General features: G+C 42.5%; 1 protein-coding gene across 1 annotated transcript in view; it reads left to right on the forward strand.

Moving 5' to 3' along the window:
- Positions 1-23,997, forward strand: part of Fat4 (FAT atypical cadherin 4) — a 131,500-nt gene that overhangs the window by 68,097 nt on the left and 39,406 nt on the right. Inside the window, exons 5-7 of the mRNA XM_050138422.1 lie at positions 129-1,051; positions 1,831-2,005; positions 17,214-17,394. Of these exons, the coding sequence (XP_049994379.1) occupies positions 129-1,051; positions 1,831-2,005; positions 17,214-17,394 (1,279 nt within the window). The remainder of the gene's footprint in view (positions 1-128; positions 1,052-1,830; positions 2,006-17,213; positions 17,395-23,997) is intronic.

A 23,997-nucleotide genomic window follows, 5' to 3' on the forward strand; every position in this document is an offset into this window, starting at 1 on the left:
CACTCAGAAAATCATTTACTGTGGTTAAAGCGTCAGAAATATTCTTGTACATGTCAGAATTTTTGGTGTGGCTTAAGCTACAATCATCACCTGTTCAATAAGCTTAACTTTGCCTCTCTCACTTCTAGGTGTCAATGCTCAGCTGTCCTACAGCATCGCTTCAGGTGACAGCCTTGGGCAGTTCGCAGTGGATAAACATGGAGTCCTCAAAACCCTCAAGGCTTTGGACCGGGAAAGCCAGTCCTTCTACAACCTGGTCATTCAGGTCCATGACTCGCCCCAGCCTCCTGCCTCCAGATTCACAAGCACAGCCCAAGTCTCCATCATCTTGTTGGATGTCAATGATAACCCACCCATGTTTCTTTCCCCCAAGTTGATGTACGTTCCAGAAAACACCCCCATTGATACTGTTGTCTTCAAGGCTCAAGCGACAGACCCAGACAGTGGCCCCAACAGCTACATTGAGTACACTCTCCTGAATCCTTTGGGTAACAAGTTCAGCATTGGGACCATTGATGGTGAGGTCCGTCTCACTGGAGAGCTGGACAGAGAGGAAGTTTCCAATTACAGCCTGACAGTGGTAGCCACAGACAAAGGGCAGCCACCCCTGTCCTCCTCTACAGAGGTTGTGGTTATGGTCCTGGACATCAACGATAACAACCCAGTTTTTGCTCAGTCTGTGTACAGGGTGCAGATTAAGGAGAACACCCTCACCGGCACAGACATAACCCAGGTATCTGCCGCAGACGGTGACGAAGGCACCAACGGACAGGTGCGCTACAGCATCGTGGCTGGAAACACACATCAGGAGTTCAGGATCGACTTGGTGACGGGGGCCATCACCGTGGCTAAGTCTTTGGACAGAGAGACGACCCCTGCTTACACTTTAACCGTTCAGGCTACGGATCGGGGCAGTAGCCCCAGAACAGATGCTTGCACGGTCTCCATCACTCTACTTGACATGAATGATTTCGTCCCTGTATTTGAGCTGTCTCCGTATTCTGTGAATGTCCCTGAGAATTTAGGGACCCTGCCCAGAACCATTCTCCAGGTCAGTATGTTTAAACACAACTTATATTGTCATTTGACAGCAAAGCAATAGGCTTTCTCCTTAGACTGTGTTCAGGACCTCCTCCATCCTCTCCCTGTCAGGGGGAGATAGACACGGAGGATCTTCAAAATCGATGCTTATGAACATTGTACCTGAGATTTCGTAATTTTTTTTTGTATACTCATTTTATCACCATATGTTCATTTGAGGAGCATTTTTAAATTGTGTTTTACTATGAGAATAATATTCTCACCTAAGATGATGCCAAAATTTGGAAAAGTTAGTTCAAAACATTGTTTTATCTTCCTTCTTTACAAGAAAAATCATAATGTACAATTCATGGGAAACATTCCTCAAACCCTACTCGTTGACTTTATGAATATATATATGTATATATAGTACATACTATAGTTTACAACTTTAATTTAAAAATCTTTAAACGTTATTTTACATGTATGAATGGTTAACACTCGCACATGTATGCGCATGTTGTATGTGTACCACATGTATGCTTAGTGCTCAAGCAGGTCAGAAGACGGCATTGGATCCCTTAAAATTGGAGTTACTGATAGCTGTGAGAAGCTGTGTGGGTGCTAGGACCAGAACCTGGGCCCTTCGTAAGAGCAGCAAATGCTCCTGACCACCGAGCCGGCTCTCCAGTCCTCTATTTTGGAAGCACAGCCTTGCAGCACTGTTATCCTCTGAGTTATCCTGCAACGGTTCATTTGTTTCACATGATAGGTGATTCATGGCAGCTATGCAACTCCTCTCCTCCGTAGGTGGTTGCAAGAGATGATGATCAAGGACCGAATAGCCAGCTCTCCTATGTTCTGCTTGGTGGAAATGAAGACAACGCGTTTGCCCTCACGGCCAGTGGAGAGCTTCTGGTGACGCAGAGTCTGGACCGGGAAGCAAGGGATCACTTCGTCCTGGTTGTCACAGCTACTGATTCAGGTGTGTACTGACTAGTTTGCTGGGCTGTGAGTCAGAGCCTCAGGAGCAAATGGATTTAGCTTTATTTGTAACCGAATCCCATTTATTGAAATTTCCTAATGCTTGCAATAGTTCCTAAATACACTGAATATAGCTAATGAGATTTCAGTGTGGAATGGTGAGAGAATCCCCATCTCACCACAGAGGGCGGCTTCTGTGCAGGAGAAGTTCCTTCCCATGACAGCTACCTGAGCCCCTTCTAATCCCACACACCGAGTGAGGAGGAATTTGAAGTACTTCAGCTTTGAAAGCATCTAGATAGGTCTAGAAGATTCTGGAGATGAAAAAGTGTCCCAATTTCTTGTTCACTCAGCCTGTGGTTTCTCAGCATTATCACTCTCAGGTGTGTTTGCTGAGTCCCGGAGTGAGCAGGAGCCTCTGCCCTGATAAACTTCCATAGAATAAACCTAATAAAAAACTATCTAGCCTTCAGTTTTGGGAAATGGCAGTGACATAAATTGTTTGGCATGTAGCAACAGAACACCTGAGTTTTACAAGCAATGTTATTCTCTACACTGCTTTGTTTTGCTCGATTAGACTGTGCTTGTGAACATACAGAACACTTCAAACTAAAAAATGGAAGCAACTGAACATCCCTAGAGAATCTGCGTGCCTTGACTGATGGAGTTAGAGTTGCTTAAATATTTGTTGAGCGAATGTATGACTAGGAGTTTGAGTTTTCCAAAGATAGTGAATTAATTAATTGTATACAAGGATGACTTGTATAAAATTATTTCCTGAGAATGACTGCCTTGTATCCAATGTTTTAATAATGTTGATGCATTTAAGGAAAGTATTTGTTGAAATGCTCAAGGCAGATTTGTTATGACCTCCAATAACTGAAATGATATATGTATATAACCACAAGTGCCTGTATTAGCATACAAAGATACGTATATGCTTTCCATGTGCTATAGATACAAGAGCGTCTTCATGGAATATTGAAAGTTGAGTCTTTTGGGTATGGGCTCCTTTTACTGTAAAATTTTTTATATTAATATGTTATGCTGAAATTCCTGTTGAATATGATCAGTTCCATGCAGTCAGTGTACTGTTTCGTGGACCCACCCAAAAACCAGTGGAGGATTAGGATTTACACTTAGTGACAGATTCCAAGGACAATGTCACTCATTTTTAAGTGAGTGCTACCTTCCTCTTCCCACTCCTGCCTTCCCTTTCTCTCTCTCTCTCTCTCTCTCTCTCTCTCTCTCTCTCTCTCTCTCCTGGTATATTATTTCATCTGTTTTTAATGTGTATGAATTACCTTGTTACATTATATCAAAGCTTCAAAATCTCAGGGAATGAGGGACAGAAAACAGTGTGTCAGCTACATGCAACTTTAATCCAAGTTAATCTGAGACCTGTTTGTGACATCCGTGTTCTGCATCCTTCACAGTCCTCGGGCTCTTGGTGTGAGCATCCTCCCATAAATCCAATGGAAATTGGCTGTACCAATCAGCCCTGGGGAAGAGAGACTGAGCTCAGTGGAAACTAGTCGGGAGTTGGGTTTTAGAACCAAGGTTTCATTGCTAAACTATTCCAGTCTCAGCTGTCTTCTCTTGTTGAAGCCGGAAGCATGTGGTCAACCCCAGACACTCCCTAGCACACACACATACTGTTTGTGGAAAGGAAGTGGCAAGAACAGAAACTGGATGGAGGAACCTCGCCCCTCAAGGCATCTGCCTCCATGACACTTGCTGTACCGGGAAGGTGGTGGACATTCTGGTGTGTGGGAGGGAAATTGGGTTCAGAAGTACACTTTGGGGTGATCTGTGATAGGCAAGGCACAGCCCACAGAGTATCCTAGGCAGGTGGTCCTGGACAGTATAAGAAAAAAAATGAGCAAGCTGTGAGGAGCAAGCCAGGAAGCAGCGTTCCTCTGTGGCCTCTGCTTCAGTTCCTGCCTCCAGGTTCCTGTGTTGAGTTTCTGCCCTAACTTCCCTCAGTCACAGACTGTTATCTGAAAGTAGAAGCTGAACAAAACCATTTCCTCCTCTAAGTTGTGTCTGGCCATGTTGTATATCTGGACAACACAAAGCAAACATAAAGAGTTCACTAGAATATTTCCAAGCCATTGACAGTCACAGCCTTGCTGACCACACCCTGTGCCCAAATAATTTCTACATATACTTATTTATTTAATTTTACATTTTTGAGAATTTTATACTTGAGTATTTTATTTAGCCCAACCTCTCCCTTTCTAAACTCCTCCTGTGCTCCCCGACTCATTCCCAAGTATACAACCTCTTCTTTCAGTATTATCACCACCACACAGATGCTTGAATATAAGCCACTGAATCCAGTTAGCATTGCCCATATGTGTAAGTGTTTAGGGCTGACCACTCTTGCATTGGATAAGCTATCAGAAACTGATCCTAGCAGAAGGCTGAGTCTCCCTCTCTCAGTAGCCTTTCATTGTCTGTAGCTCTTCATCTAAGGGAGGCGCCCTGTGAGATTTCCCCCACCCATGTTGCACAATTAACTGGTAGCAGTGGAAATGTCTTTTTTAAATAATTAAAGGAAATTATACCACTTAGGATGATAATAAGAGTCATAGACTAACAAAACCCCGGTGGGAGGCATGGGAATGCTCATTTAGAGTTGTTGGTAAGGAAAATCCAAGGGACACCCAAAACAATACAAGCTTTTGTTATTGCCTCAGGGTTGAAGGCAAAACCCCCTACACATTCGGCAGGATGAGTAACCCCACTTTAAACCAACCAATCAAAAAATGATGGTATCAGGTCTCATAAACCACAGCTCACACCTATGTTCTAGGGTTGAGAACTCTGACAAGGGACTGAAACGCACACTTGTTGCTATGATTTAACAGTCAGAACAGGAGGTGACATAAAAAAATTCAGAAAGAGACGAAGGAGTGAGATCTCAGATGACATGTTGTCAAATTTGTTGTGTTCGAAGAATCGAGGAAAAAAGTCAGAATGCTCGTCAGAGAAAAAAATCCCAACAGTTTCATTCTATATCTTGCAAATTGCCTGTTTTTCTCTCTTGAAACTCTAACTTGCTGACAGCCTAGAGCTGCCCAGCTGTGGCCCTATGCTAGGAATTGACACCATAGTGTATAGCTAGGCAGGACTCTAAATTCCCAACTTTGTCTTCCATTTTCTGACCAAATGTCCGGAAGACAGTGCATGGAAAAGCTCTCTGTCCCGTGTTCCTGGGAAGCACTGCTCGGCCTTTCAACTTGGTAGAGAGCGAATTTGCCTCACTGAAAAGCCACAGCAGAACAGGCTGAATAAAAATTCCAGCTCAGCCTTCTTATACCATTAAAATGCTGAACGTGCTGCAGCTGAATTAAGCAGGCTATTCGGCTTGTCTTCAGCCACAGATTGGGCATTTTGCCTGCTTTATATGTGTTGATTGTTGGCATTTGTGCTATGTGTTGCTTTCTTTGATGTCTTCTTGAGGATGTGGTATAGCAGAGTAGAGGCCTTCTAATGAAATGGGAGGAATGAAAGCCATCCTGGCTCTCCTGGCTGAGGAGATCATGTTGACACGGCTAATGCCCTTCACAGGGTTACGTGCCCTGTTTCTAAGTAACTTCTCTTGCAAGGGCTTGCCAGCCATGTTCTCACAGTACAGTACATGAGACGTCTAAGGTATAATAAACAGCATGAACAGAGAAGCCAGCACAGTATACTTAAAAGTTTAGTATGGAATGCTAATTTATAAAATGAAAAGCCAGCCTTGGAGTTAAATACACAGACCCTAGTATTCAGCCTAGGATTAGAGACTTCTTCCATATTCTAGTTCCAATGCTTTGGACACATTGCCTGTAACTTGTTTGCAATATTAATGCTGGCACATAATTTCTATTGCACAAACAGATAAGAGACTGGGTTATTAGCTATTGGTATCAGGCCTCATACTTGATAGATGTTTCTCAAGCTTAGTAGACACCCAGTCAATGTGACTCCTCCCCACCCCTCTTTGTTACCCAGGTAGTGAAGGAAAATTCTTACCATTTTTCATCCAGCTTCCTCTCTTGACTAAGTTCATTAACAAGTGGGCTCAGATTCAACAAGGTCCAAAACCGCCAAGTGGATCTCATGATTGTCCTCTCCACCATGACTCCCCAGCCCATGTGAAGGCAGGGATGACAGCCCCCTCTATGCCTACCTTTTCTCCTGCATGCTGTGTTATTCTAAAGTCAGCGGATGAGCCTTCGAGATCATAAATTGGATCATTGTACCTCACCGCTGTCATAAAAATCCTCCGGTGGTTTCCAAAACTCCTCTGGAGGTTTAGAGCATGACAAACTCCACAGGCTCTTTCTGCCTGCGTGATCTCCCCCAAACACTTCCTGTCACCTTCACCCCAAGTAATCATGGCCCAGGGGCACCAGCTTCCACTGTTTCCTCCCACCCTTTCATTCCATGCAATAATGTTATTAGTTTCGGTTGTTAGAGTCTCATCCAGCCTAGACAGGCCTGGAACTCGCTAAATACCCATGGTGACTTTCACCTTCTGAGTCCTAGTTCTGGAATTACAGACTTATAGCATAAGGCTTAGTTTATGAGGTGCTGGAGACTGAAGCCACGGCTTAGTGCATTCCAGGTCATTATCTTGCACTTAGCTGCATCTCAGCCCGAGCTTGCTAGTTTGAAGCCAGACAACATGTACTCAGAGCTCAGAACCTGGCCGCTGCATAGGGTTTGAGTTCTTTGCATCTCTGCATCACTAGGGTGACTGCCCACTGCTGATGCCAGGCTCGCTAGGAAACCCACAGCCTTTCTCCTTTTCTGGGCCTTTGCACCTGGGCTCTGTGTGAATTGGGCACTCATCTGTGCTGAGTTTCCTTTTGATTACTTTCTGTTGCGTTGGAGCAGTGCTTCTCAGCCTTCTGAACGCTGCAGTCCTTAATACAGTTCCTCATGTTGCGATGACCCCACAGCCATATACTTTTATTGTTGCTACTTCAAAACTGTCAGTTTGCTCCTGTTATAATCCTAATGTGTATACCTATGCTTCCTGATGGTCTTCGGGGGTCATGACCCACAGGCTTACAACTGATGTTAGGGGAACATTTATTTCCTGGTTTTTCTGTTCCTTGATTTAGGTAAAATGTCAGCTATTCAGATGGGACCTCCCTGGCGCTAAACTCATGTTTCTCTTCCCCATCAGCCAGGGTCTTGTTCTTCCTACACTTAACAGTTTCTTCCTAATACTGGTTGCTGTCTAGAATCATATACCTATATGGGACACAACGTACCTGAGTGTTTGACTTGTGTTCCTCTTCAATCATTTCACCTTTCTGAGAGAAAGTTGGGTTACTCTGTCTGCTCAAACAGAATCCCCAGAAACAAAATGGGCGCCCAATTAGATGAGTGGAAATGTGGAAATTGCTTATCAATTACACATTAGCCTCCTATGTGAGAGTTAGTTAGGGATTCTAGCTGGAGTAAGCAGCTACAGGTGTACCCTTGGCCCAAGAAAGGTCTCACACTCCTGCAGAAGAGTGTCCTTGTCAACTAAGTGCGAAGATGCTGGAAGGACGCACATGGAATAGTGAGGGAGGATGGGGACACCATTCAGTCAACTATCAGTGGAGTAACAGAGGCTTCAGTCAGACCACATCACATCTGCCATCCTGCCGTTCATGTTTGTTTATCATATTGTGTATTTAAAGTCCCATTACATTTTGATCAGTAGCATATTTATGAAAAAGCCTCCTGTAAGGAAAAGTGCAGAGTTTAGTAACCCATGGCTGGGCTTCCAGGGCTGTCTGCTTGGTCTTGGTTATTTAAACTCATCTTTGTCTTGAAATGCAGCAGGTGTGCCTAAGGCTCAGGCTGCCCTGTGCGAGATGATGACAGGGTACTAAGGGGCCACAGAGGAAACTAATTGTTTTAAGTGCTTACAATCCTCCTTGAGCCAAGTCTGGCTACAGGGGCAGGGACCATGCGTCTCCCACCAAAAGCTTTGTAAGCTGTTCCCATTTTTTTTTGATTCACCACCTCCCAAATTTCTTTATATAAACATATTCAATATGCTGAGATAGTGTACATTCTGAACCGCACTCAGGCAATAGTTAATGATCGTGTCAATTTTGAAGATGCAATCCTCGGGATGTGAACATGGATGGGGAGGTAAAGAAAGTTAAGAAACCAAATAAACAAAACATGGTTCAAACATAGACCATTGGTCTGAGCAAATGTTAAATGTGAAGAGAAAAGATTTTAGTGCAGACAATGCTCTTGGTTTCCCTCTGGGACTGGAGATAAGATTCTGTTGCTGAAAACTCCACATTCGCGGGTCATAGAACATGGAGGAAGTCAAGCTGGGCCACATTTAGAAGCTTCATTCTTACTGGCTAGCTTTGTAGAGTGGGAAGGAGGAAAAAAAATAATCCCCAATGTCACCCAGCTATGAACCTTGTGAGTTACAATAATGATTGGATGGACAAGTCACACCCATGGAGCATAGTGGCATGAATGTTATGAGAGTCACCATCATTTCAGATTGGATTTAGGGCCTGTTCTGTGAGACAGAACCCATACCTGGCATTCTTACTTTGACCAGGAGTCTGTGAGTAGACAGATTATAAGCCCTAGAAGGGAACCTACCTTCTACAATTCTGCTAGATGGACAGAGTCCTAAAATAAATCCTGACTTCCTGCTAGACCCACAAATTACTGAGATGCTCAAACCTCACCAGAGAAGCTTTCCTTAGCAGTTAGCACAGATACCCTTGACTGTTCCGAGTGCAGAGAATAAAAGACTGCAGTGCTTGACCCTAAATGGGACATGTATATCACAGCATTTCTCTCTAGGCTCAGGGGTTTTCATAGCAGATGGCAAGAGCAGAAGAGTTAGAGGTGGTGGATGACCTCAAGGAAGCTGTGTTCTCTGGACCTTATAGGGCAGCTGCACATCAACCGTGACAGCTTGCACAAGGCCGGTGCAAGTTTGATCCTGGCAAAATCCCAGGTTAGAAGTGGGATCTGGGCATGAAAGGCACTAGAAGCTGTTGACAATCGATGGCTGTTGTTAGGGTTCTTTGACGTGTGATCGTTTGTCACACTCCATGGCAGGCCTCACACCTAAGAGCCGTTGGGCGCCATAAATTGGACTGTATCAGTAAAACAAACAAACGAACCACTGAGCCAACACCAAAGCCAAAAGCAAAGTTGGGTGGGAAGGGGGCTGGGGTGGATGTGGAAGGAGTTGAGGGAGAGGAGTAAATATCATTTGAAATACATTGCAGGAAATCCTCAGATAGTCAATAAAATATTATTTTAAAAATTACAAAACAAATATTTTAGTACAGAGTATCCAGAATTATTTTTAGACATATTTTATTTGTGATATAATGAGAAACCCAGTTTAAGAAGTCAAGTAGATGCTGGATATAAACACTTATTTCACAGAGAAGGTATTCCTGTGGGTACTCCTTAGGGAATGATGACACTCTGTAGGTGTGAACTCTGTGTACACTCAGGTGTACTCTCTGGTGCTCCTAAGAAGAAGACATAGTCCACCATCTCATACACTCACACAATAGCTAGTTAGGTATGTATAATTTTAAAACTTGATGGTTTCAAAATGAAAGCCCAACCCCCCGGCTGATTATTAGAGCCACGTCCTTGGTTGGGGTCTGTCCTAGCTGCACACTTGGGGTACTTCTAATGACATCAAGGACAAGTTCCTCCCTGAGATTAACTGTTTCCACCTTTGCCCACCACATTCTCTTCTATGGAGTATTTATGAGTTTCTTCTTTGGGGACTGACATTTTTATTTAATAAAAACACTGACTTAGGGATTAAAAAGTATTTATGACTCTACATCATTAAAAGCGCTCTTGTGGGAGTCTATTTGTAAATTAGAGTCTCCCGTTTCCCACCCACATCAGATCAGGAAATCTATGTTCAAGGTTTCCATACAGTACCTAGTATGTTCATATTATACTAACATGACATGGCGTGTGTGATGTGCTTTGCACATATGTGTAGACAGTTAGGTTGTGGCTTTGCATTTACTAAGGGGATGACGTTTATCTGAACATAAATAAAAGGCCTCATCCCTGATCCCCAAACAGAGAGACTAAGACAGCACAATAGTTCGACTGTAGCTTTGGCCAGAAAGTTCCACTTCAGAGTGTCTGTGACTGGGATAATTAATAGGTCTGTGGGGACAAGTGCAGCTATCAGCGTTTCTAATTAAGGACATTCATCATCTGGCTGAAAGATGGAACGGGCTTCATTCTGAGACGGTGGGGACTGTGTTTTAATGGAGGACAACATGAGTTTGCAAAACTTCACGTGTACAACTCAAAGAATCAAACACCTTATGCCACCTTCCTGGTGAGGACATGGTGACATTTCCATTTAACAATGTTCATCACATTGCTTAGTGGAAGCGCAAGGTCATTGGCTCACAAATGGATCTGTGGTAACAAAGGTTAGGTGGTTTGTACAACCTTACCCATCTGAGGAGGGTTTTACTATTTCAGAAAGGCTGTGTTTTGTTGACACAACTCTCCCTGGTGGAGTTTCCTTTACTTATCAGAAATCAATTTCATAAAGCTTCCTTGTACATTTGAGTCTGAGGTCACTTTATGTCCAAATAATATTTTTATTTCTAAAAAGCAAGTTTGGATTTAGCCAGGAGTTTAATAATTAATATTTTAATTAATAAATTGAAATGTTTATTTAAAAATTCATTTCCTTTCATTTCTAAGGAGGACTTGTATCATGTCTATTAGTAACATAAACGTATAACCCCAGCAGCACAGACAGTAAGGGCCTCATTGAATAAATGGGACCTCCTGAGACTGAGAAGCTTCTGTAAAGCAAAGGACACTGTTGCTAAGACAGAAAGGCAACCCACTGACTGGGAGAAGATCTTCACCAACCCCACAACTGACAAAGGTCTGATCTCCAAAATATATAAAGAACTCAAGAAACTAGACCGTAAAAGGCTAATCAACCCAATTATAAAATGGGGCACTGAGTTGAACAGAGATCTCTCAACAGAAGAAGTTCAAATGGCCAAAAGACACCTAAGGTCATGCTCGACTTCCTTAGCGATCAGGGAAATGCAAATCAAGACAACTTTAAGATACCATCTAACACCTGTCAGAATGGCGAAAATCAAAAACACCAATGATAGCCTTTGCTGGAGAGGTTGTGAAGAAAGGGGTACACTCATCCATTGCTGGTGGGAATGCAAACTTGTGCAACCACTCTGGAAAGCAGTGTGGAGGTTTCTCAGGAAATTTGGGATCAACCTACCCATGGACCCAGCAATACCACTCTTGGGAATATACCCAAGAGAGGCCTTATCACACAACAAAAGTATATGCTCTACCATGTTTATAGCAGCATTGTTTGTAATATAACAATTAATATATTTAATTTTTTATTTATATCACCTAGTCTTTAATATTAAAAATTCTTTCTGTCGAGAATTTTATTTTCTGGAGATTTAAAACTGACAACAATTTAACTTTAAAAACAGTGCTGAGTCAGACCTAGGATTTCCATTTCATGCCGTAAGATTAAAACTTAGTAAAGCATCCTGCATTTCACTCTTCTCTGAGCTTTGAAGGTGGGGACGTAAGGCTCTGAGAAGAGGAAAGACTGTTGCCAATGTCAAACAAAACTCACAGGTAAACACACAGCAGATTGTGGCTTGACTGATCGACTCGGTGAGTCTGTACCTTGGTCTTTCCATTGAGTGGTAGAGCAAGTGGAAATCAGTTTGAACTGATGCTGTTTAATTTTAGAAATTTTTATATTTCCTGTAAAACGCACACGCACTAAGATTTTGACTGCTTTGACTGCACAGGCTACTGATGCATGTGTAGCCATTTGCAAAACATTGCTATTTCTTTCTGTTTTCTTTGTCTCTGTAGAATGCAGCTTGCACTGACAATCCTAAAACATGAACACATGTCAAGTGATGGCCACCTGTATATATTTGGTTTGCTAATAACAGGCTCACAGAATGAGTAACTGGTCATAACACAGTGTTTTACGAAACGAAAATAATGCAAAGTTGTTGGTCATATTTAAAGCGGCTCGTGAATTCCATTTGCTATGCTTTCTGGATTCAAGTGTAAACATAACCCGCAAACCTTTGGTGGCAACATGACGTGATGAACTTTGGGCCATTTTCCGGGGTGATTAGATAACTGTGAGACGAATAAGCCAGGCTCCAGGGACAGATGCAACATCTAGACTTTATGGCATCCAACACACGTGTCATCTCAGGACTCAGCTCACGGAGCTCAGCACATTGTGTGATGGCTGTCAGGAAGGAGAGCAGCTTCCCTGAGAAGCAACAGGACAGAGCAAAATTCTGTTTCTGCCCCGGCTTTCCCACTGGGGAAGAATGTGTGTAACGGCGAGGGGCTTTCTCAAAAGTTCAGTTTGTGTGCAGTGTAGATGCCACGGATTTGGTCTCATGTATTATACTTATGTATGTTTTCTTGAAGGACCCTTGTGTGAAGCATTGTCTTTTGAAAACCGTCCTTTAAACTCACTTAAACTTGATTTCGATGTGCCTGAGCTTTCGGTGCCTCCAGTCATAACGACGGCACAAATTTAATACATTCTCAAATTCAAGAACAGAAAATGTGAACCAGAAGCCAGGTGTGGTGAGCTTTGGCTACATGTTGTCAAAATCTAGGAAGTCTCTTGTAAGTGTATGCACAAGTATAAGTTTATGTGCATAGGCATGTATAGATAAACACATGCATATTTTTATATAATACATATAATTTTACAAGCTGAACTCTGAAATTCCTTTATCTTCTCATTACTGATTGCAACTGGACTTTTGGATTATAATTGGTGTTCTAACTTCTAATTCAAGTGTCCTAGCTCTCATAATTACTGGTTTCTGAGACCTTGCCTTCTGTTTGGTTTGTATACTGGGTCTATTTCATTGGGTCATACTCCGCTGGGTGTGTCTCTCTATCTGCCTCTTCCCCTGATTGCGCCTGGTTCTGATAAATGAGTCCAGATGAGACGGGAGCATCTGGCTTTGTTACAGCACCATTATCAAGTTGTTAAGGCTACACTTTTCCTGGAATGCCGACTACATTTGGCCTTCTGTGCATGTGCATTGGAAATCTCTCAGCCTTTGACCTTTGTCCCCATCCTTGCTCTCTGAGTCCGGCCTTAGGCTGTAGTCCACCTTACTGTTCAGCTCACTGAGCCTCCATCTGCAAGGTCAGTCTGCAGTGTTGACATCCACTTGTAAAATGAAAGAAATTAAACAGGCGGAACATGGGCTTCTGTCATTGTGGACTTTTATAAAGATGAGGAAAAGTTTCTTTTTCCCCTACTCAGCTTCCAAGTTGTGGGAAAGCTGCTGAGGGTGACAGTGGAGGGTAAATACAAGCACTAGGGGTGCCATAGTTTGACCTCAGGCTGATGAAGGGGGGAAAAGATTGTTGAAAGAATCCATAACTCCCTTTTGTTGTCTGTAGGCTGAATTTTTGTTCTTTTAAAAAAGCCTAATTCTCTACAATTCAGAGGATCAGTAAAATTAAAAACAGCATCTGATTCATGTAATATGTATTTAAATGAGACTTGCCCACATCAAATAATCATAGATTTGATATTACAATTTCAGTAATAATATTGGGGCCGGAGAGTTGGGTTAGCATGTAAGAATTCGGAACTATAGTATTGGGGTGGAGGGTGGCTCAGTGGTGTACTGCTCTTCCGGGGGGCCTGATTTGCATTCCCAGCACCCAAGTCAGGAGGCTCATGATGCTTGCAACTCTGGCTCAGGAGAATCTGATGCCCTCTCTGTCCTCTGTGCATGCACACACACACACACACACACACACACACACACACACACTCCACAAAGGTAATACACACACAGGCATACCGGCACATAGATACACACACATCATAAACATGCAGGTACATAGTCATACACATCACACATATACACACACAGATACTGTATAAGACAGTCACCACACACACATACACACACACACACCATAAACATGCAGGCACATAGTCATACACATCACACATATACACACAGATACACACATAAGACAGTCACCACACACACACACAAATTTAAAAACCTTAAACAATCCCTGCCTTTTTATCATCTGTTACTGAGTGAACAAAGGTTGAGAGGGTGGAAATACACACATGGTTATATAGTGGTTTTTATCACTCAGAGAGGAGCCCTTGGCTTGGTACAGGGCTCCACATAGCTTTGGAATCATCTGTGGGACCACTTCTCAAGCCAGGCGTATCATCATCGACTCTGCTTGATGTCTCTTTGAAAAGCGTCTGGTAAAAGAAGAGAGTTTGGGTTATGAGGACAGCGGCATTGAATGTGCAGAGTTTCCCTTCTTTCTGTTTTAACTAACTCAGAAGGCAGCAGCACCAGCTGTAGACAATGGAAGACCCTGCTTGCACTGGGTGCCGACTGTGAGTCACCACTGTGGTAGGTTTCCATGCTGTGAACCGTCAGGATCTTGATAGGTTTAAAGATGTAATGGTCATGTGTGGATTCTCCAGGTCATTTCTCAGAGACACCGTGACCTTTGCACACACAGGGCACATACATACAGGTGAGCCAACACTCATGAGCATAAAATAAAAGTAAGTCTGAAGGAGAAGAACAATGAGTAACAAGGAATACATTTAATTGTTTACTGCCCTTTTAGAGTACGTTCTATTTTTATTCTCCACTTAGCCAACAGAGTAAAGAGTAGTAAAAGATGTGCCTTCCTGCCTGTCCACATCTGCGGCTGCGGGGACCCTGATCGAGTTTTTTGTTCACACAGAAGTATGGATACGTTCCAGCTGACTACTTTTTAATGAAGTCAAGCAGAGAACTGTGGACACGAGTGAGACTGTTAACTTCCGTGTCATTAAACTGAATACAATTAAGTACCCAAGAAATGCAGTCCAGACATTGGCCACAAACAGTGCTCCTCAAAATATTCTAGTTTTAATACCTTACTTGTGAGAATTTTCCACCTGAGTCAAGACAGTTGAGTCAACACACCCCATGAGCTGGAGATGCCTTCTCACCTCCTGAGTTTGTTCCCTGAGCTTGGAGAGAGAGAGCACTGGCAGTTTTCACAGATTATCAAGCCATGGGGCCCTTCTAGCTGCTGGCTCCACCTTTGGCTGAGTTCTGGGCAGACTTCCAGTCACGAACCCATATTTCCCAGCTTGACTCTGCTCCTCTCTAGGACCTAAGACTTTAGCTTTGCAAAAGTCCCTTGAGCTTTTCAACCTCTGTTTTGCTCACATGTAAAAGGGAGTTGCCAGTTGTATCCTTTCATAGGGTCAGGGACAATCACGATGTCAGCTTTGGATACACCTGCATACACACCAAAGCACCCGATAGAAGCGTTCTATATCAGATATCGTTGTGATTGTGTTCATGAGAGTTTAATGTCATGCTTAGAGAAGCTTCCTCAGGTACCTTCACAACTACTTGGATTCTTTTATTCTTTTTTTTTTTTTTTTTTTTTTTTTGAGACAGGGTTTCTCTGTAGCTTTGGAGCCTGTCCTGGAACTAGCTCTTGCAGACCAGGCTGGCCTTGAACTCACAGACCTGTCCATCTCTGCCTCCTAAGTACTGGGATTAAAGGCGTGTGCCACCACCACTTGCCACAACTACTTTTGTGTAGGGAACTTGCATAACACAACCTTTCTTCTCCCATTTACACTGAGCAACTATTCATAATACAGGGCATAGTTTTAGAGATTGCACTGAATCATAGGTAGAATATAATGGGGGCTCATTTTCTGCTCTGGTCTCTGACAGGTAGTATTTCTGTAATCACGAATTTTAACACACATTAATATAAATGAAGAGCCCAATGTAATATAAACTATTTTATCTAGAAGGACATAAGCACATGTTCAGTTTATCACATCATTTCTCCACATGCAGCCCAAACTAAGTGGGATAAGTGAGTGGGCAGAGCCCTGCTTCCCTCCACTGTCCACCCTTTCCGCCTGGGACATGTAGTTTAGCTTCCTGTACAGGACACATATATCAGCTCACCAGAATTGTCGTGTGATTCTGTCGTCTGTTTAATGTGGTCCCTACATGGCTGGCCATACAGCTGTTTGATCCTGAGTTGAGCAGCCACAAACTTCCATCTGAAAGACATTTAAGTTGTGTCAAAATAAAAGTAAGTATCAGCAAATCACAAGATGACTGGAGGAAAATAACACAGGAAGGCAGCGAACCTCAGCATTACTCTGTGGCAATAAAGTTACTCCATGAAGCTTAGACCAGCAACCGGAAGTGTGGCTTTCATCTCGGAACATGGCGGGGTAAAGATGAAGACCATGTGAGCTTCCTACAGAGGAACATGCTCTAGAAGCGACAAGTAATTTCACAAAGAGAAAAGGCGAGAGTCTGGCCTTGGCTGTGAATGGCATCTCCTTTGGTTTTATTTGGAAGAATTTACATTTGAAAAATGGTTTTGAAAGTGCAACGAAAGGAGATGGCTTTCTCATCAGTTATGAGGGCAAACCCACAGCATCCTAACATTCACCATAAGATGAGTCTGCCGAATCTGAGCAGCACAGACTCGGCACTTGGAGCTTTGATTAAGGGTTCAATGATGACAACAGCTGAAGCAAAATTAGAAGGACTTATCTCAAGCTTATATTAAATAGAAAGGATATGTAAAATAAATTCTGAATATCATGCTGGAATACAATTGGAAGATTTTCTCCTTTTTTAAACGAGTATTGATTATACAGAAAAGGGACTTAATACTTGAAGAGTCCTGTTGGGTGTTCGGGTAGTAGTGGTGATGGTCAGAGTCTTGTAGTTTGTGGACCTATGTAGTCAGCGGCCAACTCTTCTGTTACCGCAGACTGTTCAAAGTCCGGTTTGCACTATTTTAATGTAATCTCAGACGCCTTATGGGCAGTGTCTCTTCTAGTGTGCTCCCTGCATTGATGCGTTTGTACTTCTGAAATGGAACAGGAGCACGCCAGTGTGTTCTTGCAGAGTCAGGAGGAGACAGTTCAGACCTTAGGAAAAATCACACATCTTTCATGTTTAGAAATTTTGCTTCCATGTTTTATAATTTATCTCCCGCAAGTCTGTCTACAGCTAGGAATGGTTAAATCTATGGGTGTGGCCAACTGCAAACACTAAGACTTCGTTTTCGCTTCTTCCCAGGATCCCCAGCCTTGACGGGAACAGGGACAATCAATGTTCTCGTAGATGATATCAATGACAATGTCCCCACCTTTGCCAGTAACATGCACTTTACTGCGATTCCCGAGGACGCCCCAACAGGGACAGATGTCCTGCTGGTGAACGCCTCGGATGCAGATGCTGCGGCCAACGCCGTCATCAGGTATGCGCTTGGAACTGTGTCAGCTAGTTTTTCACCAGATCTGGTCTTCAAACTAACACAAAATGATATCTAATTTCATAAGGAATTCCATATTAATATCCAATACTTTTCCTGTGGCCTATTGCTAAGCCACTATCCTGAAACTGAGAATTAAGCAGTAATGTGATTGCTTCCTCTAAAGCTGTGCATATTAATCTCTGGTTTATCATTTGCCATGCCCAGCGATGATACAGCTGTGGTTCCTTCTGCTGTTTGTTGCTGACTCCCTGTCTTATGTTCTGTGTTCAGCGTGGTGGTGGGCGGTTCTGCAGCATGCAGCTGCCTGGGGATACCCAGTGATGTTAAGTTGGCATGAATGTAGCATCACATGCTTGATGACAATGGAGCCAGTTAGGCTCAGTTCTTCCCTTTCTCCTCTCACAGACCCATGGCTAGTCACCGTGCTCCTTAACAGAATAGCTGACTTTTGATATGGCGACTCTGAATTTCAAGACCTTCAGATGAGATGTACTGACTATAGTTAAGGTCAGGCCTACAAGTGTCACATATCACTTCCAGAATGTTCTAGAATCAAAGCAGCTTCATTAGTAGGATGAATATACTCCAGGCCTGAAGGGATGAACTTTGAAGCCTTGGGCCATTGGTAATCAAGCAGTATCCCCTGCATTAATATTCATATTTTCTTCATTTAAAAGTTTCTTTATGTAAATCCTGGCAACAACCAGGACAGCAGCATGGACTCTTGTTCAAGGAGATAAAGCGGTGGTGATGTGTAGCGTTTGGCTAGCATAGCCCTCTTCTCTTTCTCCCAGCCTGCTCTAAATGGATAAGGACACAATTTCCCTATTTCCAGAGCTAACCCTTGAAGACAAATTTTTGTAATTCTGTGTGGTTAGATGGATAAAAACACAGTGGGTCAGAAGACAGAATCCGGGGATCAGTTGTTATAAAAGGATCCCATACGTATTAATATGGGGAGGTCTGAGAGTTGTTATAAAAGGATCCCATACGTATTAATATGGGGAGGTCTGAGAGTTGTTATAAAAGGATCCCATACGTATTAATATGGCTATGGCTTCATTAGTGATTTACTTCCATCACCTGCTATTAATTTCTCATGAACAAGGGCCTCTTGGGAAATCGCTCTCTTCCTGCTGGCAGGGATAAGGGTGTGAGAAACTCGGGATTCAGTCCCACTTCATAAACATTGAGTTGCTGGTCTGAGCATGTGTCAGATAAGGCAAGACCTCTGTTTTCATTGAACTTTGACCTTTTTCCAGGTAGTCGGCAAAGTGCAGCAAAATAAGATTGTCTTATATGTGAAGTCACCTGAATTCAAAAGAGAATGATCCCATTAGGGCATAAGAAGGGTATACTCTAAAAGCTAAGAGTTGGACCCTGTAATGCTGGCCATCTTCATCCCTGTTTTTACTGTGACAGATACCTACTTGATGATCTTTACAAGAAGGAACGGTTGATTCTGGCCACAGAGGCAGAGACTTTAACCTGGGATCCCCGGCTCTGTGCCTGGGATGAAGGAGATCACACACCTGTGAGAACGTGGGATAAAGAGAGCTGCTCACTTCATGGTAGCCAGGAAAGGGGTGGGAGTCATAGAAAGGGCCAGGGCCAAGAGAAACCCTTCCAATGTACACCCTAGTGACTCCCTTCTTCCCAGCAGGCCCCTGGCCTAGAGCTCCAACCCCCAGCTTTCTGTTCACACCTTATGCTTGGGTCAGAGCCTTCTTCATCTCTGAAGACACCCTTGCAGACTCCTCCAGAGGTATCCTTTCCCAACCACCAGTCTCCATGTCCAATCAAGTCACACCATTAACCACCACAGGGTTAAAGCTATAAGGAAATATTTTTTTTTTTGCTTTGGTATAGAGCATGCAATAGTGGATACTGGGAAGGACAGGATCAAGATGGTAGCCAGGCCGCAGTCAGGAGGGGAGGGTAGCTGTGATAATCCCTGCTGCTGCACCCACTGGAGGGGATGATACTGCATCACCGTGGAAGGGGAGAGCAGACGCAAATGAACATGTCCCCAAATTCTTGTGGACATCAGAGGCCTCACCAGAAACTTAGCAGATGGCCTCTGTCAGGTGGTGTCTGTTTGTTAGAAGAATCAGGCAGAGGGATATGAACTTGATACATCTAAGAAGGATGTCGTGCCAGGGTCAGAGTGAAGAGGTTAGGTTAGGGGGCAAAACATTTAAGGAAATCTAAAAGTATATCTATCTATCTATCTATCTATCTATCTATCTATCTATCTATCTATCTAACCTATATCTATCTATCCATCTATTAATCTGCATCTATCTATCTATCTATCTATCTATCTATCTATCTATCTATCTATCATCTATCTATCTAATCTCTATTCATCTATATATCTATGTATCTATATATCTATATATCTATGTATCTATCTATGTATCTATGTATCTATGTATCTATCTATCTATCTATCTATCTATCTATCTATCTATCTATCTAGAGATGCAGTACCCATTTCTTTGGAAGTGACATGTTTGTGCCGATTACATTGCACTATGTCTGAACTGTCCGTGTGACTCTGTGACTCCAGCTCCTTCTGTGTCCATGACTCTCTCCGGTGACTCTCTCATGCTCCACCTTGTGTTTCTCTTTCCATTCAGGCCTCAGTGTGTGCTAGGCATTCCTCACCTTTTTTGTGTTGCTTTTTGGCTTTGTGATTAAAAAAGAAAACATGTGATGTTTCTCTGCTCTCCTAATCCACACCCTGTGTCTAAGGCCGCTGCTCATCCTTACCCAATCTGTGGGTACATTCTCATGTTGCTGCTTCCTGCGTCTCTGCTTTACAGCTCCAGGAAGAGAACACTTGAGAAGGCCAAAAATCTTTTGTATTAAATGATATGAGTGTTAAAATTTGCCCAAGTGAACTGTGTTTTAGATTCTAACAATAATTGTGTTCACATAGACTCAGCTTAGGGTATTATGACCCCAGTATATCCCATGGAGAGGCAAGGACTGCCAGAAGAATCCACTGGGGTCAGATTTTAAATGAGAATGATTTTAGGTTGTGTAGATGATTACAAATAATGATTTCTTATTTACAAATCAGAAAACAGATATCCAGATTTTTTGTATTAAACTAGATTCGTGTTGAGCCAAATATAACAGTGGTAAACCATGGTCAATAATTTGTTTTGGCTTTAGGAACCAGATATGGTTTTCTTCCTTCCTTCCTTTTTTCCTTCCTTCCTTCCTTCCTTCCTTCCTTCCTTCCTTCCTTCCTTCCTTCCTTCCTTCCTTCCTTTCTTCCTCCCTCCATCTCTCCTTCCCTTCTTCCTCCTTTCCTTTCTTTCTTGCTCTCTCCCTCCCTCCCTCCATTCCTTTTTGTCTTCCTTCTTCTCTCCCTTCCTTCCTTCCTCCCCACTGCCTGTCTCCCTCCCTCTCTTCCTTCCTTTATTCCTTCTAGTCTTCTGTCTGTCTGTCTGTCTGTCTGTCTGTCTGTCTGTCTGTCTAATATGGTCTCAGTAGGCAATTCTTGCAAGACTGGAACTCGCTATGTACTTCAGGCTTTCACCAAGCTCACAGATATATCCATCTGCCTCTACCTCCAAGAACTGGGATCTAAGGCATGCACCACCATGCCTAGCCCCAGGTATGGCGTTTCTTAAATTTCACTCTATAACCTCACTTGAGTTTTTCCATCTTAATATCATGGTATGATGGGCATAGAGCATGTTAAAACTACCAACGTCATAGCTCTCATCTAGATCATCTATTTGTAGCTCATGAACTTCTTTGTACATAGATTTCCCCATAGTTTTAGATGCCTCATCTACACAAAGTCTAAGACCAAAACTAAATGGTTAAAATTATTTCACATTTCAAGGAAAAAATATAGAAATTTCTTCGAGCATATAACACAGTAAGATGTTGATAACATGTTGGAAATGTTTAAGGAACAGCACAGACATTCAGCTATTAAAAGAACACCACGAAATGGTTCAATGACATCATGAACGTACAACTGTCTCTGAGGGGCCCAGAAGCCCAAGAGTATCTGTGGTGTTGAGAACCCAACTGAGCCTCGAAGAAGAGAGGCTTAAAAATCCTGGCCCAGGCTTTCCGCAGCAGTCTATTTATAGACAGGCTGGTGCCGCTTCTCCCTCTTCTCAGCTTGGAAGCATAAATTAGCAAGTAATGGGTGTTACGCCATACTTCATGTTTAAAATAAACTTTTCATGCATTTCAGAATTTAATAAAGCCCTCAACAGGAATCATATTAATATCGTAAATTTTTATTAAAAATTTAAACATATTGCCTAATTTTTTAAACAATGATCAAGTTGGTTTTATCTTACAAATTCACTGGAAGTTCAACATGCATAAGACATCAAGTGTTATAAATTACACAAATAGACTCAAGGAAGATGGGTCACATGGTCATCTCACTGAGCACAGAAGAGACTTTTTATTTATTTACTTAATTTTTAAATTAAGGATTTTTTCATATAATCTTTTTTCATTTTACATACCTATCCTGTTCCCACTCCCTCCCCTCCTCCCACTTCATGTTTCCTTCCCCACCACCCACCCCATTCCTTCCTCAGAAAGGGTAAGATTTCCCATGGGGAATCAATACATTCTGACACTTCAGTTCTAGGCAAGACCAAGGCCCTCCCCCTATATCTAGGCTGGGCAAGCTGTCCCTCCAAAGAGAATGTGCATCAAGTTGCCAGTTCAAACACCAGGGATAAATCTTGATCCCACTGCCAGTGACCCCACAGAATGCCCAAGTCTCACAGCTGTCCCCTGCATTCATGAAATGGATGGAACTAGAAAAAAAAAACTATCCTGAGTGAGGTAACTCCGACTCAGATAGACAAGCATGGGATGTACTCCTAAGTGGATATTAGACACAAAGCAAAGGACAACCAGCCTACAGGCCATGATCCCTGAAAAGCTGGGTAGCAAGGAGAACCCCAAGAGAGACATGCATGGATTTCCCATGGGAAAGAAAAACAGACAAGACCTCGTGAGAAAACTGGGAGTGTGTGCGTGGGGGAGAACGGAGGGTGGAAGGGGTGGAAGAGAGGAGGAGCGGGGAGGGAGGAGGAGAACATGAGGGAACAGGATGCTCTAGAAGCAGGAAGGACAGCAGCAAGGGAAAGAAAGTCAAGAGATATCTTGATTGAGGGAGCGATTAAGGAACTAGAGAGAAACATGGCACTAGGAAAATTCCCAGGAATCCACAAGGATGACCCAGCTAAGAGTATATTAACTATTTTAAACACTCCTACAGGCGATACTATGTTTGATGGCATGGGATAGATAACATATGTCTTACAATAGATGCTTCCTTTATCCTTTAAACTCGCAGCAGCTGGGACATTATCTGCCTTTCAACCTTGGCTTCTTATTCTCCACCGTGTAGAAAACATCAAAATTCTGTTTCTTTCCTTTTTAAAATCCATATTTTTAATGGATTTTATGGGAGGAAATAGTTGATTGATCCTTGATCCTTATTTCTGTCAAACTGTTGAAGAATGTTCACAGCAGGACAAATCACTTCTTTTCCTATTAAATACTGGAAAATGTCTATAACCACTGATAGTTTTCAGAGTAGGCATCACTTGCTTCTGTGATCCAGTTCGCCAGAAAATCTCAGAAAGGCAAGTTCATTTGAGTATTTCACAACTTTGGCTTGATAATTTAGAATTTTGTCTATAAAACTTCATTTTTACTTAAAGAAAAAAGATTTTAACTATAAAGGGGGTGGTATCACTATACTTTACTATAAGGTTCTTCAACCCCAAGAAATAGAATTTATTTTTATTCTGATTTAGGCTTAATCCAGGCATATATGTATGCCAAAAAATGTTGAAAGCCTTCAATAATATCAATTACTTTTTTCATCCTTAAGTTATTTCTCATCCAAACACCTCTCTATTATATTTCCCATTCAGCTTTATAGCACCTCTATATTTTTATATAGCACCTCTCTATATTTGTAAACATGAACCCTGAAATACATCATATCCATGAAATAGTATGAAAACGCTGCCCTTTGCGTTCAGCTGTGGACATGTTATTATGTCTTTGCACCTTGCTGTTGTGGTGTGAGACAATGTGTTTCCTGCTCTGCAGTTTCTAGTAAGGCATCATCTATTGCTTTGCTCACATTGTCCAACCAAAGCACACATCTGACTCCAAGATGGGCATCTTGTATAAAGAAGAAAGCTTTTTGAAGATGTCTACTTCTGATCTTCAGCCTGTCTGTTCACATGGTGCTGGGGACCTTCAAGTCAGACTGCTTCACAGAATGTCAGTCTGGACTCCACGTCAGACACAAAATCAGGAACAGACACAGAGAGCCAGCCTCCTCTCCAGAGAAAATGCAGCAGCTGAGCTTAGTAAAAAGGGAAATGTCTAGAAACCAAATATGAGTGAGTACATCCCATGTTCCTCTTTTTGGGTCTGGCTAACCTCACTCAGGATGGTGTTTTCTATTTCCATCCATTTGCCTGCAAACTTCAAGAATTCCTTGTTTTTTACTGCTGAGTAGTACTCTAATATGTATATATTCCATACTTTTTTCATCCATTCTTC

Source organism: Alexandromys fortis, unplaced genomic scaffold (assembly GCF_014885135.2).
Source record: "Alexandromys fortis isolate MF-2015 unplaced genomic scaffold, M_Fortis_MF-2015_v1.1 scaffold_15, whole genome shotgun sequence".
Taxonomy (NCBI): domain Eukaryota; kingdom Metazoa; phylum Chordata; class Mammalia; order Rodentia; family Cricetidae; genus Alexandromys; species Alexandromys fortis.